The sequence below is a fragment of the Mastigoproctus giganteus genome, chromosome 7, assembly GCF_048544385.1.
Source record: "Mastigoproctus giganteus isolate SK-2022 chromosome 7, ASM4854438v1, whole genome shotgun sequence".
Taxonomy (NCBI): Eukaryota; Metazoa; Arthropoda; class Arachnida; order Uropygi; family Thelyphonidae; genus Mastigoproctus; species Mastigoproctus giganteus.
This window is the reverse complement of record NC_143581.1, coordinates 143,319,046-143,335,831: the sequence shown is the minus strand read 5'-3', so window position 1 is coordinate 143,335,831 and position 16,786 is coordinate 143,319,046. Positions and strand designations below refer to the sequence as shown.

Genomic DNA, 16,786 nt, shown 5'->3' with positions numbered 1-16,786 from the left:
TGCTAATCAGTGGACGCTGCTCTTTGTGGGCTTGTTATTAGTGGAGTCCCCCAGGGATCTGTCTTGGGCCCATTATTGTTTTGTATTGGTAGTGTTTATTAATGATATTGATGGAGGTATATCAGGCTTAATGTTGAAGTTTGCTGATGATACAAAGGTTGGATGGATAGTTAATGACAATAAAGACAGTATACTACTGCAACAGGATCTAGAAAAGTTTGGCAGATGGGCGGAGAAGTGGCAACTGAAGTTTAACTTTGACAAATGCAAAGTGCTGCACATGGGGAGCTTTAACCCCAGAGTAACACACTAACTGTGTGGTACTGAACTCAGACTAGTGGAGAATGAAAAGAACCTGGGGGTAACTGTGCAGTGGGATATGAAGTTTTCTGAACAGTGCAGACAGGCTTCCAGAGCTGGTCATGGGATCTTGTCAATGGTATATAGGAATTTTTCTAGCAGGGATAAGGAAGGATGTAGAGTTGCTAGAATGAGTACAGTGAATGGCAACAAGACTTGAGAGAAACAGATGTGCTCCTACCAAGAAAGGCTTAAGTTCTTCAAATTGCAGCTTCTGGAACTTTGGATGATTTGAGCAGGCTCAGTGCTGATGGGATTCTTCCTCTTGCTCAGATTACCAGCCTGAAGGGGCATAAACTCAAATTGAGGAAATGCAGTTGTAGAATAGATGTGCAGAAATTTGCCTTTAGTCAGTGGGTAATTGATTGATGAAATAAACTTCCATCCGTAGCTGTGGAAGTTTGATAGCTTAAATAAATTTAAGGAAGAACTGAATGGGTGAAATGGAAAGCTTTTTTTTTTTTTTTTTTTTTTTTATGAAAACCCCGAACATGAGAGGCATTAGAACTTAAGTATTTAGTACCATGCTTGGGTTGGAGGTTGAGAAGATGAAAGAAGATATTTGTTTACATTAGACTTGAACTTCTGTAAACTGTAATTTTCAGGAAATAAGCAGGAAGGAAGGTTGTTCCAGAAAACGGCAGTTGAATGAATAAACGAGGAAGATGAAAAGTTTGTTCTGTGAATTTGAAGTTGCACAGTAAATGGATGTTGGCTGGTGGTGGCAATGAGACAGCGAGTGGAGAGACTCTGTTAGAGAGGAGTCATTAATTAATCAAACTGCCCTCTTCTGAATGGAATCTAGAAGCCACAGAGAGGTTTTGGGTGCACCGCCCTAGATGTGGAAACAATATTCCATGGTAGAGCGGATTTGCGATTTGTACAGAGTAAACAGCTGTTTGGAAGAAAGTAACGCCGAGAGTGAAAGAGAAAACCAATTTTTTTAGGTGCAGAGGAAGCAGTATTTGTAATGTGCTTATGCCAAGAGAGATTAGAAGTCAGGGTAATCCCCAAAAGAGATATATCATTTTGCCTAGAAATCAGAGTGTCATCAAAGATAATCATAGGAGCAGAAGAATCATTTTTGCGAGATATAAGACAAGACTGAGTTTTAGAAGGATTGAAATCAACTAAGTTGTCTTTGCCCCACTGGAGAATTACCTGAAGATTGGCATTTAAGGAATTGGTAGCAGATTTTCAAGCAGTTGAAGATGATTGAGCAGGGCAAAGTTTCTCAAAACGGAAAGTGGAATGCAATGTGCTATCATCGGCAAAACTATGGATAGGATTTCCAGTCAATGGAAGAAGGTCATTAATATACAGGAGGAAAAGAGTGGAGGAAAGAACTGAACCTTGGGGGACACCAGCATTAGTGGAGAAGTTAGAAGACAGAGAGCCAGCCACCATCATCCTCAGTGAGCAATCAGAGAGAAAACTGGATAACCAATTACTAAAAACAGTTGGCAAACCATAAGATGGAAGCTTGTTTAGAAGACCTTTATGCCAAACACGATCGAAAGCCTTTGAGATGTCAAGAGCAACTGCTTGTGTTTCACCGAACTTTCCCATTGACTTTGTCCATAAATGGGTAACATAAGCCAGAATATCACCAGTGGATCGACATTGATGGAATTCATACTGGCGATCATTGATCAGACTTAAGGTTTCTAGGTAGTTTTAAGAGTTGGCAGTTAATTGATTTCCCCATTACCTTAAAAAAGTGGAATTAATTGCAATGGGACGATAAATGGATGGGAGGGATTTGTCACCCTTTTTAGGAACTGGCTGGATATGAGCAAATTTCCAAGAAGAAGGAAAAACACCTTAGGAATAAGAAAGTGGAAAAAGGCGACAAAGAACAGGAGTAAGTTCAGGAGCACAGGTTTGGAGAACAAGTGGAGAAATATCATCAGGACCTGGAGCTTTCTTAGCATCAAGATTCATTAAAATTCTTCTGGCATTCTTTCGACGGCTGACCACAGGAGGCATTGAATGGAGCATGTTGGGAATGGTTGGTGGTGTTTTACCAAGATCATTAATACATGAGTTGGAAGAAAAATGGGATGCTAGTAGGTCAGCTTTATCCTTGGCTGAAGTGACAACAGAACCATCTGGTTTTGACAGAGGTGGGAGCATAGATGGGCAGCCAATAGCAAGAGACCAGAATGCTCGACTGCCATTAGGTCAAGAAGCAAGTTTTCTACTCTTAGCCTGTTTAAAATCTAGTTTGAACTGATTAATAACTGCTTTACAATTGTTGCAAGCTTTGGTGTAGGCAGAAAATGAAACTGAAGAATTGGAAACAAGCCAATTATGATATGCGACATTCTTCTCTTGAACAGCCTTTGCACATTTATTGGAAAAGCAAGGTTTAGATAAAGGACGAGATTTTAAAGTGGAGTGTGGAATAAAGGATTCCATTCCTACAAGAATAATTTCACTGACATGATCTGTGCAAACATTGACATCAGAAGTTTTGAAATAGTAATCCAACCAAGGAAAAGAAGAAAATGAAACTGAAGAATTGGAAACAAGCCAATTATGATATGCGACGTTCTTCTCTTGAACAGCCTTTGCACATTTATTGGAAAAGCAAGGTTTAGATAAAGGACGAGATTTTAAGGTGGAGTGTGGAATAAAGGATTCCATTCCTACAAGAATAATTTCACTGACATGATCTGTGCAAACATTGACATCAGAAGTTTTGAAACAGTAATCCAACCAAGGAAAAGAAGAAAAGAAATCTTGCTGGTCATCCCATTTTGCATTCTTGTAATGCAAAACAATACGAGGTTGGAAATAGCCATGAGATAAGGGCTCCATTGGAGAAGAGACAATCACCAAGTTGTGATCTGAGGTGCCTAAAGGACCACTCACTTTGACCGTGTACTCAGAAGGGTTGTTTGTGAAAAAAAGATCAAGCGTGTTTGTTCCCTGTATGGTTAGGATTGTCCTGGTTTGTAGGTAAATGAACAATCTGTGCTAGGTCATTAGTAATTGCAAAAGCCTCAGCATCTCGACCTGCTGGGTTGGTTTGACTAGAAAACGGAAGCCAGCTGGAGTTGTGAACATTAAAATCACCAAGTAAAATTTCCTCACTGTTAGGAAGGTTGGACTGGAGAAAATCAAGTTGCAAAGAGAGGAAGTTGAGAGCTCCAAGTGATTAGTGGAGTTGGGAGAATGGTAGAGACAACAAATGAATTTGACACAATGAGGTAGAGATTTTAAGCCAGAGAAGATCCATATTACCAATTCTCTGACAGGGAATATCAGAGCGTACCTATGCACAAGTACCACCTTTGAGGCAAAAGGAATCATACAGTTGATGCTGTAGGCTTGCTTTCTTGCATCATATGCCTGTACTAATGCTAATTGCAAATCAAACCGCAGTTGGAAAAATTTTAGGGAAAACATTTGCAAAAATTTTTGCAATAACATTCATCACCCCCCCCCCCCCCCCCGGAGTTATTGGCCCTGAAAGAGAAAAACTGAGAAACCTACATTAAGCTTTTCTTCAAAAAGGCTTGAAACAAGCCCTTTCTTAACACTGTTTCTTACATGGGCAAGTGATGTGGGGCCAGATAACATCCCTTATGAAATGGTAAAACACCTCTCCCCACAATATAAGGATCACTTTTAATTTTATTTAATAGAATCTTTCTTAACAAAGAATTTCTGGATTCCTGGTGAAAAGCAATTGTTCTTGCCTTTCCAAAGCTTTGAAAAGATCCCAGAAATCCAAGTACCATCAGTTCTGCTTTAATGCGGTATGTGTGTTCCTTAAGATCTCGCATTATGTTATTTTGTGCTTTAAAAACAATAGGGCTTATGGGGAAAAACAAGGATAGGGGCACAGCACTCAAAAACAATGTTCAGTTTGGTTACTAAAACAGTAAAAGAAGTTAGAAAGCCAAGAAAATTGCTAACGCAGGTTTAGACATCTTAAATTTCTAATAAATAAATAAATATTACAGTAAATATAGCACTGTATCTTGACAAGATACCTTGTATTGGTCCGAGACTATGTACGCTTACAGTACATAGCTTAATTAATACTGTGATATTTGCATACTAATTGATATTTCTGTTCACTGAATTTTTGATTTATTATTTTTTTTTTTTGGACTGTAAAATTTAAAACACTAAAAAAAGATAAGCAATCAATAACAGTGAACCCGCCACGCACAAATTGCACAAGTGAAGTATGGAGAAAGAATTTTACATACAAAATAGGAATGAAGAGAAGATTCCGCAAATTTATTTAGTTTTTTTATATGATGAAGATTTCATGGAAGGGGAAACACATTTCACCATAATAACGTAAAAACCCACAGCATTCCAGCTATCGGTATTATTGCAAATGCAATAAGATCGAATTTACAAAATCCATTTATAATTAGATTGCACTAACAGAAAAGTCCAATAAACCGGGAACTGTAAATTGTTTTTACTGTTTTATGTAGTGACCTCCAGAAATGTGCTCCTCTGCTCACGCTGTCCCACTTCATGAAATTGCTGTTCAAACAGAAAAATGTGAGCTCCTGAAAACATGAGTTGGCCTACAATATCACCTGTTATCTTGTGAATACATTGAACGAAAACAGTGTGTCTCTGACCAATACAACTACAGTAAATGGGAAATATAGCTGTCACACATTTGACATTTTTTAAGCTCCATAACCTTGTTTGTATTGCTATGCTGGTCACTGTTCAGCTTGGTACCAGGTTTTGCGTTCACCTGGTGTTACTCACAGATGAAATCGTGCATGAGCCAACAAAAAATCACGTTATACTCACATTTTTCCCTAATACATCAGTTGCGTTGAAGCAAATTCGCATTGTTAAAATGCTCATTAATAAAGCAAAACTGACTGTAACTACCTTCCAGTTACTCTGACAAGCTATTTTTGCAAGGTACTGGAAAGAATGGTTAATACTTGCCTTATATGGTAATTTGAAACAAATATGGTCTGCTTTCCAGGACACAGTGCAACTTCTGAAGAAACAGATCTACTTTGGGCCATTTAATCTGACTTGAAACATACATTTGTGATGATTTTATTAAATCTGAGCATTTGGTAGCTGTTTTCTTTGATATTGAAAGAGTGCATGATTAAAGCCTGGCAATTTGGAATATTACAATATCACAAGACCTCTAACTTCTGTCTTGGTGGCAACTTTCCTCTTTTTTTAAAAAAACTTTCTTTCGATTACCAATTTCATGTCCATTTAGGATGTTCTCTCTCTCTCTCTCTCTCTCTCTCTCTCTCTCTCTCTCTCTCTCTCTCTCAAGTGTGTTGCCAGGAGGAGAGAGAGAGTCCCTCAAGGATTTGTTCTAAGCGTCATACTTTTTGCAATCAAAATAAACAAATAATCAGAATTTTGCAATAAAAAAAATATCGCAAAACTGCTTCCACCCATGGTAAACAATGCCTTCTACTTTGATGATTTTACCATATTTTGTCATTGAGGCATTGAAAGGCAACTGCAGAAATCCATTGATCACCTTACATTTTGGTAAATGGGTTTAGATTTTCATCACAGAAGACCATTTGTGTAGAATTTTGTTGCAAACATAATCTTCATGCTGACCAAGATAAACTATGTACTATCACGTTAAGGCTTGGGCAAAAGAACAACCTAGTGGTAGCAGAAGTCAAATTCCTTGGACTTATTTTCAACAATAAGCTGACATTTCTACAACATATTTGTCAGCATAGGACAAGGTATGTTAAAGGGCTTAACATCCTTCATGCCCTTTTGTCAACTTCGTGGGGTGCAAATCGCTGTACCCTTCTTCATCACTACTAAGCCCTTGTCCATTCCAAACTCGATTACAGGTCTCAGGTTTATGATTCTGCTATAGATAGTGTTCTCCGGTGGTTAGATACAGGCTATCTGGACAGCCACTGGAGCATTTCACACATCTGTCCAAATCCTCTACATTGAAGCAAATGAACCATCTCTATCGCTTTGATGTAAGTGGTTGTCCTTACAGTACATCTTTAAATTGAAATCCCTGCTATGATCATTCCACGTGGGCATCAATTTTCGAGCTATGATGGGAAATCTCTACAACACTGGTTGGACTGCCAACAGACCTTTTAGTATTCGAATCCAAGGGCTGTTAAATGAACTGAATTACTCAGTCACCAATGCAGTTCCTTCCACCTTGGCATGCTAATCTTCCAACTTTTGACATCTCACTCAAAATCTGGGAGAGGGCTACCACCTCACCAGCTGTCTCCCAGCAACTCCTTGTATCACATTGAGCACAGTATTTTGACTTCCTGCCACTGTATACAGGTGGCTTGAAGTCAGAATCTTGTGAAATTTGCTCTTGTCTTTCCACACAAAACTATCCAACATTTTACAAGAAACTAGCATATATACTGGCACAGTTGCACACAAAAATAGCCCTTGATGACATTAAAAATAGCAATTACCAAAGGTATATGATATATAGTGACCTCTTCAAGCATGTTGCGTGTCTGTTATTGGTGAGGTATAACCCTCATCTGGTCCTCTCCTTTCCTGGATCTGGAATTATCTTTTTTCTCTCCTGGAGGCAGATTTTGACATCCAATTCTGCTGGATCCCAAGCCGCATTGGGATTGGGGAAAATGAATTAGCTGATGCTGCCACCAAATCAGTCATTTCCCTGGATTAATGCCTGTCAGGCCCCCCCATACAGACTACAGGCAAATAATATGCACCAAACTATATCTCCAATGGCAAGATTCTTGACATGGACAGGCCTCAAATAAAATACATCAGATTAAGCCTGTAATCATTCACTGACAGCCCAGTCTATGCAGGATCTGAAGAAAGGAAGTTGTTCATGCTCAGCTCCGCACAGTCATCTTATACATTCCTTTTTGCTGAGGGCAGATGACCCACCGATGTGTAAAGTGTTTAACATTATTTTAACTGTTTGTAATGTTTTTATAGTATGTCCTGTTTTTAGAGAAGCATGATACCAATTTTTTTATCACTTTTAATAATCTGGCTGAACCATTTACACTCAGTCAGATTATAGTAACAGAAACAGTATGTTTGATGTTTTTAACTTTCTACACTTGATTAATTTATACACATATATTTAAATTTATATTTTTTTATTTTGTTATTTAACTTTAATTTATGCTTTAGTACATCATATATCTTCTTGATGTGGTAGCTTATTTATAGGCTGCTAGAAATATTTAGTATTTCCTTTATTTTTACTTGGCTCATTATGGCATCACATGCCAATGTACAATTAAACACAAGATCAATCCAGTTCTCTGTGAATTCATAATTTATATTGTCATAGGCCCAAAGAAAGCATATCAGTTGGCCAGTACCATCATTGGTTGACACATCTATTCCATACATATTAAAATCAATGAACACAAGTTTTTCGTTTTCACTTAGTGAGAAAACCCTGGATTTTTTCCACAGCAATGTTCAGAACATTTTATTTGTTGTCGATATATGTATAAAAATTGTTCTGGATAAATGTTCTGAATAGAAATCCATAAGTGTAAATGCAACTTTATGAAAGTAAAGGTTGCTGACCTTGAGGCCGCCATCTGTATTTTATCAAGCAATCCAGACTCATCTGTGTGGCCTTGTCTATTTATATGTAACTGTGGCATATACATTTGTCCAGAACAGTTCTGTACATATGTAAATGCTCAATAAAATATAAGTGTAAATACTGTACACCATAATTAGCTCATAAAAGTAAACTACAATCATAGTGTAAAGGCATTGATTTAATTGTGTCTCATATTGTGACTACCTTCACGATATGAGATACAATTAATCAATGCCTATACACTACGATTGAATTTTAATTTTATGAGCTAACTATGGTGTTTTTACACCGATATTTTTTAGTATATTTAAGCTCATATCATTATGCCTTGCACATTTATGTTTTACTATAGTAAATGCTCAATATACGTTTGTCAAGAATAAAATCCACAAACATTCTTTTGAACTTTTTTTGTTGTTTTTTAGGTCCCTAAATCCATCCCTGAAATGGGTCCCACATGTTATGTTACACCCTGTAGAATCCTTATAAGTTAATGTGTTTAATGCCTTCCTATTGAACAGAATTCTGTTTTGGAATAGAAAATTCACTAAATAGGTCATAAATTTGGTATCATTATCAAAGTCATTACAAAAAAAATATGAATAAATAAAAAGGTTTTTAATGCAACTTTTATTTATTAATATTTCAAATTATGAACCACAAATTATGTTAGCCCTAGCAGTGGTAAAGCACTTCATTTAACATTATATTTTAAAACTAACATTATGTGAATTTATGAGGTGAGTGTATAATAAACACTGCAGACATTTTGGTTGCAGTTGCAATTATCTCTACTGCAGTTGGAATGATCTGCTCATGGTTAATTAGATTCACTATATTTTAATTCATTGATCCTGCCCGAAATTCAAATCTCTGTTTTTAAAGTGGCAACAATGATAAAAAAAAAATTAAAAAGGCAAAACTTACATTTTGCTTTTTTAATGACCACTCAATCAGAAATGACACAAATCTACTTTATCTTACAACAAGCTTATTTAAAATGATGTAGCTTGTTGTCACTTGATAGTAGTGAGAACAAGTTAATTCAGTAACTAGGCAATAGAGTATGAGAATTAAAAAAAAAAAAAATCAGATTATACAGATCAGATGCAGTTAAATTTATCATTTTTAGCTTTTCTACATGCCACTGCTATCTGTTTTGCATGGCTGTTTCTAACAAAAAAAAAAGTGAAAAAAAAAAAAAATCTCCACAGTTATATTACTGACTGTTTTTAAAATAGTTAGTACTATGTAATTAACTAAAACAACAAAAAAATAATAATTTTAGAACACTTTTGAAATGGTTTGCATTTTATAATGATAAATTACCTATTGTGTTATGTGACCTTTGTGAATTAACTAATTATGATTATCACTCTTAATTTGGAAGAAAGGTTCTGGGATACTGTTCAAGCATATTCTGATGGGGAGGTGTAAAATATTTTACATAACTAGAGTTTTAGAAATTGGTAGGTATGCCTATATGGTTTTCTGGTTACTTCTGGAATAATATGTGCTGTCCTCTCTATAGCCTCTTTTTAAGGCTGTAGAGGAGAAAAATAAATAACCTGCATAGATTATTCAACAAATAAGCAAAAATATATCTTTATGCCTTATTATTGTGTCTTTAAAATTAAAACAGAAAATGGGCAATTTCTTGGGCAAACAAAACAATGTTGTTTTTTATTTGTAACATTAGAAATAAAATCTGATATAATACCAGAAAAAAGAGTGGCAAGAAAAGGATACGCTTATCCAAACCTACCGATTTTGAAATCCACAGTATTTCAAACCTGTATCACATATCGGTATGTGATGTTTGATTATGATTATAATTGTGAAAACGGATAATCCTCTACTTTTTACTGGCCATTGTTCTGTTGTGTTATTTTAAAAAAGAATATAACATTTTATTATATAACTGTTGCATTTTTAAAATTAGAATTTCATTTTATGTAGCAAACATCTAATAAAAGTTCTACTACAAAGCAGCAACAGCAGAGAACATCACCAAGGAGAAGACCTCTTCAAACAAGAGCAGGTAAAACTTAATCTTATTCTTGTTATATAGTTTTCATACCAGCTAGCTTTTCTGGTTTTCCTTTAAAATTTTTAGAAATTGTCATTTAGAGTTTTTTATTTATATTTTTATATTATTAAAATTTATTATTATTAGTTTATATTTTAAAAATAACCATGTGCATTCTAGTATTAATATCAGCTTAAAACCACTGTTAGGTGGCTGTGGCTTTGCTAATATTTAGTGTAAAGAATAACATACATAATCCACTAAGATCATGTGCTTGGTATATACTGTGGTTTTGGTTTATTTTGTCTGTTAGACAGTAGCAGAAATCCATGTTTTCTTCTCTTCATAGTTGTCTAGTTTTACTGAATTGTTTAGGTTAATTCTTCCAAGTCTTTAGCTCTTTGGTGGTACTAGCTCCATCTGTAACAAAGACAGTAATGCAGTAAACATTCTTTTCAATTTTTGGGTGAAAAAATGTTTTTTTAAATTCTGCTTGGAACATGCAAAATTTCATAATTTCTTAATAGATGGCAATATGCATTGTATGTAATTTTAATAAAAATTGGTATTTAAAAAAATAAAATTTTTTTACACCTTTTAATTTAAAAAAAAATGCAAGATAAATAATTTGCGTTGTATCAAAAAAATGTTATTTATCTATACCTTAAAATAATTTTCCTCCTAGCGATATTTATTTGAGCCAATGGGAGAAGAGGGCGAGGCAATTACGTGGCTACAAATGTCAATTAATTATTGACAACTACCTCCATAACGTTCACCAACCTCGTGCACATCATTCTCTGTCTAACATTTGATGTTCCATGTTCCATTGTAACGTTTTTTGTATATTAATGAATATTGTATATTTGTAAATACTGTGGTTTAGTATTTTATAAATATTTTAAATATTTGTATAGTTTTTAAATATTTCAGTTAAATATTTTAGTCCTTTTTCGGATGCAACAATATTCCTCATGTATTATGGAATCTGAAGCAAACGGCCTTTTCCTAAGTGATCTATGTAAACGCAGGTAAATAATTATATAGTGATATTGGCTGAAGTCCAGTATAGTATACACTGGCAGGTACTTCGATGAAAGTGAGGAAGACAGTGATAATTGACAGTTGAAGGCACCTCCCTTTTCTGATTATTTTGTGTTGTCGGGGAGGGGGTCCCTTAGCTTAGGTAGGGTGTTTATCCCTCCATCCCTCTGTCTTAAAATGGGAAAAAGAGTTCTAGATTTAAAAAGTGGAAATGTGGGGGAAAACACCCAAGGCATATCAACCTAGGAGGACAGTGGGCAGGGAAAGCAGTGGCATCTGCCAATGCTTTGTTCCTGTCCGTTTGTCGAAATATTGGAGTCACAGCTTGTCAATCACTGCTTTCCCACTATTTTGCTTGCTGCCACGTTGGAGGGTGTACACTGTTCTGGAGTTTACCATGATATTTATTCAACCTTGAGAATTAAGCGCACTACAAATGGACAGGTAAATAATTACATAGGTCATTTCCTGGTTAGATATCAACCAGTGCATTTTGACAAGTGTGTCTTTTATGTAGAAAAGATTTGACTTACTTCGTATACCTCTACATTTTACGTAGAAAAGTGTGCGTGGGGGTGGGCAAGCAGGGTGTGAAGCCCCCTATTGGACATTATAAAAGTATATGTATGAAGCTGTTAGCCTTTTTAAGTTTAAAAAACTTAATTGCACAAAACAATTGCAAATGTGCTCATGCCATATATTTCTGCTTATTATGTGTATAAACAGTCTTAAAATTAATAAATATATACAGTTTGACCTCTTTTTAACAAACTTACATATAGTGAACTTTTCTACATAGCTAACTTTTTTGATTTTCCGTTTGGTCATTACATTGCCAATAGTTTCCGCATAAAGAAGAAAATTTCTATATAACGAACTGATTTCGAGATACGTGGGTATGCATTGTTAGCACGTGTGGCCTTTAGGCAATAGAGCTGATGCTGTAGAAAGCACAATTTAAGAGCTAAAAGGATTAAGAATTAATCACTTTAGCTTTTAATAGCTAAAGGGTTTAATTCTTAAGAGCATTCCACAATTTAGTGTTGCCTCTGAAGCATTTACTTTACCGAGAAGTCACTTTGGTCAAATGCTATCTATGTGTCTATTGGTCATTGGCGAAGATTAAGGAATAATTTCCGACACAGACAATTGGCTCTGGTCAACCTGTTTTCTATTGTAAGCACCCTATTAGAGAATTAGGAGAGAGTAATTTTCCTTTATCCCGAAAATTCTTCTGTTTTGCAGAAATGAGTCATCCACACTTTCACTAAATTTCACCTATCACTGTATGGTAGGTACAAGTTGTCCTTAAATCAGTTTTGTTTTAGCTACTGTGCAAGTAATATTACAATGTCTAAGAGGAAATCCTTGAGTGTAGTGAAAAAAAATGGAAGTGCTTAATAGTAAAGATCGTGGTATTAAAAAAAAAAAAAGAAATTGCTTTAAAATTTATTTTTTTTCTGAAACCATTCTGAAAAACCCTGATTCTCAAACTGTTTGAGGAAATGGGACCTAGTCGGAAACATGCGAAATTACGCCTGTATGAAGATGTAGATGAAGCTGTTTTTAAGTGGGTGAAATTGATTCGAGACCACAACATGCCAATATCAGGGCTATTAATAAAAGAAAAGGCTATAGAGTACGCATCTTTTCTCGGGCATAAAACTTTCCAAGCCAGTTCTGGTTGGCTGGACAAATTGGAAGAGTGCCATGGCTTACTCGAAGTTATTTCTGATGAAAGTGGGGTTGTAATTGAAGAAGACTGTGCCCATTGGAAAGAAACAGTTTTGAAAAAATTAGGGAGAACTAAGAGCCCAAAGACATACTCAACATTGATAAAACAGGTCTAATTTTTAAATGTTTGCTGAACAAGGCACTGACTTTTTAATGTGAGAAATGTGTAGGTGGTAAAAATAGTAAGGAGAGAACTACAGTCTAGGTGCAAATCTGGCTGGTAATGAAAAACTGAATCTTTTGATAATAGGCAAAAGTAAACAATCCCGATGTTTCAAAGGAGTAAAGTTGTTAGAGTTGGACCACAACTACAACAAAAAAGCTTGGATAGAAGGTATAAGGTACGTTTGTGTCAGATGACACCTGGGATTTCTCCCATCTCCGCATGTGTTTGCTGTATTGAGGACAGTACACTGTCAAGCCAGAGACTTGAAAGTGTGTGGGCTGTGCAGTGTGCCCATTGTTTGTCCGGCTTATTGGCCGCCAGGCCCCTAGTGAGGCCCGGCGTTGTCCATACCTCGCCACGTGGAGGCTAGCTGGTTGTGTCCAGTATCACAACTAGTTGCTCTGGCAGGTCTTGTCACCTAGTTTCCTGGGATTTCAGTGGCTAGGACCTAAAAAAAATTTTTTTTTTCATGCGTTTGACATTAACGCTTAATAAGGTTGCAGTTAAGAAATTGCTGGTTGGAGTTGAACACTAGAGGTGTTAAAAGGCCTAATAGGCTGGGCAAAAATTTTAATGTTATTAAATTTAGACATGTGGGGCTATACGCTAGATTAAAGATAATAGTGGGAGGGAGGGAGGGAGGGAAGGAGGGGAGGCTGAAAACTGTGGGGTAGAAGGGGTCGATAGAAGAGATGACCCCTGCTAGGCAGTGTGTCATGCCCATGCCACACCAGAGGGAAGTTTGGATGGCAGGTAGGGGAGGTGACAAAAAGTTACCTCCCCTGCCAGGAATAGGGGTTGGAAGCAGGCTGGGCTCATCTGTAGTCCTGGTCTTTGTTCCAATTTCTTAGTTGTCCTTTTCTTGTGATGCTGGTCAGTTTGTCACATCCATGTGTTTGGTCAAGTATAAATTTTTTTCTGTTTATACTCCGGCACGACAACCAAGTCAGTAGATATTTGTAGATGATGCAGCTTAGTCAAGTGTTGCAGAACAGCCAGGGTGTTGTTGGCAGCAGTTTCAATCTGCACCCTAGATTTTCCAGCTATGAGCAAGGTGAGATCATTCAAAAAGACCTGTGCTCAGACATCCCCCAGATCCATGGCTAGAAATTCATCCAGCACGTAGTTCCAGAGGAGAGGTCTAAGCACAAAGCCCTGCAGGCAACCCCTATGTATTTGTTGTTCAAGTTTGGCAAAGGGTGTCTTAACGACAACTCTTCTATTTGAGAGGTAGCTTTTGATGCAAGAAATAGGTTTTGGGGCAGTTCCGCTGTCCTCAGCCGTGCGAGGACACTCGGCCACCAAAGGGTGTAGAACGCCCCCGCAAAATTGATTAAGATAAGCAGCAAATATTTGCTCTGACAATTTTGAACTGCCAGAGCAAAGTTTTCTAGTGCATCAGTTGTGCTTCTTTGTGCCCCGAAACCATATTGGTTTGGTGCTGGAAGTTGTACCAAGTTTTAATACTTCTCTGTTCTTTCTCAAAAGAGTTGCTCAGAGACCTTGCTCAATACTGAGAGCAAGGCAGTGGGTCGATATGACTCCGGTAGGTGCGATGGATTGTCTGGGGTTTTTGATTAGAATCTTAATAACATCTTTTTTCCAATCTGTTGGGAATTGCCTTGTTGCCAAACTGTGATTATAGAGGTTTAGTAAAAGGTCTGGAGCAAACTTGACTACTTTTTTTTTGCAATCTCAGGTTCAATCATGTCTTCTGCAAGCATTTTCCTATTTCTCAGTTTGCTGATAGATAGGTGCAAGTCCGGCATTATGAAGGGTGCTTTGTGGCCGGCAGTGCCGTACTCATCATTGTTGCTGCAGAGTTTTTCCTGTTCGGGAGTATTTTGGTTTTTTGAGGGAGCGAATGTGGCATCCAAAATGGTGCCGACCGTGTCTCTCCAGTTGATGGTCATATGTCCTTGAGGTGTCCTCACCGAGGTAGCAACCTCACCCTGTGGTATCATATTCATTGTAATCTGGTACATGATGCCCTATGGATCCTGGTTTCCCACCGAGAAGACAAGATGCTCCCAGGACAGATTCTTACACTGCCTGATCATTGCAGTGTAGGTGTTTCTTGTCTCCTGGTATTGTTGCTTAAGCGCTTCAACATCCTGAGGGGGTCCTGTACACCTTACTTGGTGGAAGGTTTGTCTTCTCCTTTGCACTTGGTTGCGTAGAGCATCTAGCTCCCTTGACCACCATGGCACCTCTCCCGGTTTCGGGTTTTTCTTTTTTATGGCTTGATTGGCCGCATTTATAACCTCTTTGGTCACTGCATGCTGGTGAGCGTCAGGATTTTTTGTCCAAGTGCTTTGAACTGATCCCATCTGGCATGATCCATTGCGAACTTGTGCTGCTTGAAGTTGGGTATCAGTGGCTGCTGCAGAGCTTGCAGAATGGTGAAGGTAATTGCACGGTGGTCTGATGTGGTCCATTCCTCATGAACCACCCAGTCCGTGATGTAATTGGCGAGTGACCTGATAGCTAATGTCACATCCAGTGTTTCCTCCCAGAGGATGGAGGCAAAAGTTGGTAAGTTGTTGGGGTGATTCAGGACAATCACAACATGAAACCAAAGATGGGACTTTGTCCCAAAGGAAGGCACAGACAGGATGTCTCTGCTCCTGAAGGAACAAATGGCCCACTCCACCAATGAAAACTCCAGCAATGGACCAGAGTACAGAATCTTGTTTTCCCCACGGAATACTGGACTATCTCTGGACTATTGACTCTTGGATAGGACTCCCCAGTCCCCCCCCCCCCAATGGACAAGACCTGGACATGGATCACTATGGTGGCCCTGATATAGAGAAGGCCTGTTGGTGACTCTTAATCCGCTCTCCCTTCAGCAGATCTTTCCTTTCAACTCCCCCCCTGTGGGAGAAGAGGGTTCCCTCTTCTCTCTTCCAAATTTTCACTCTGGTAGGGCATGCGCCACTGGAAAAAAAAAAAAAAAAATGGGGGTCACCTTTGCTATCGACCCCCTCCTTCCTACTTCAGCCCCCCAGTCTTCAATCTCCCTTCCCAATATTTTCTCTTAACAGCGTTCATCCCACATGTCCAAACTTAAATTACAACAAAATTTTGTCTGACCTTTTAGGCTCCTAGAACTCATCCTTTCAGCGTACAACCCCCACACAGCGTTCTTTAACCAAATCTTACGTAAATCAACCGAAATCACTTCAACCATTTTTTTATTTATTTTTTTATTTTTAGTTCCTTGCCACTGAAATCCCAGGAAAGTAGATGGCAGGACCTGCCAGAGCATCACTTACTGGTAACACCTTGCTAGCCTCCACGTGGCGGGGTATGGGCAACGTCGGTTCCCAATAGGGGCCTGGCGGCCAATAAGCCAGAGGAACAATGGGCACATCATCTTACACAATCCACGACCCACACACTTTCAAATCTCTGGCTTGACAGTGTTCTGTTTCCGATACAATGTGCATACACAGAGATGGGAGAAACCCCAGGTGCTGTTTGACCAATATACCTTATACTATTAGTCCACTGGCATTGATGTATTCTTCCAAGCGTGCTCCATTTCTGGACCCCCTGTGCTCCTGGGTGTGGATGAACAAAAGGGGGAATGACAGTTTATATCGGCTGAGATGAGTACTTTGTCTGTTGGGAGCTTGGTTAGCGCTTGGTTGAGGTACTGGGTTGCTGGTATTATGTCCTCTACCAGAGGCAATACAATGTGGTGAGTGACTTTGGTGATTGTAAGGTCTGGATTCCACACAATGATGACTGCCCAGGGGGTTACACCATTTGCTTGTACAATTTTGTAGCTAGGGATATCCCTGGACTTTATTTGCAAATGTGTAGGGTTCCTGAATTAGTAGAATATCACAGTTTTCTTCTTCTG

At 37.9% G+C, this 16,786-nt stretch overlaps 1 protein-coding gene across 1 annotated transcript in view; it reads left to right on the top strand.

The window, feature by feature from the left end:
• LOC150083240 (leucine-rich repeat-containing protein 49-like) overlaps positions 1-16,786 on the top strand; it is a 494,942-nt gene that overhangs the window by 75,249 nt on the left and 402,907 nt on the right. The window contains exon 3 of the mRNA XM_090377128.1: positions 9,902-9,983. Coding sequence (XP_090233254.1) covers positions 9,902-9,983 — 82 coding nt within the window. The remainder of the gene's footprint in view (positions 1-9,901; positions 9,984-16,786) is intronic.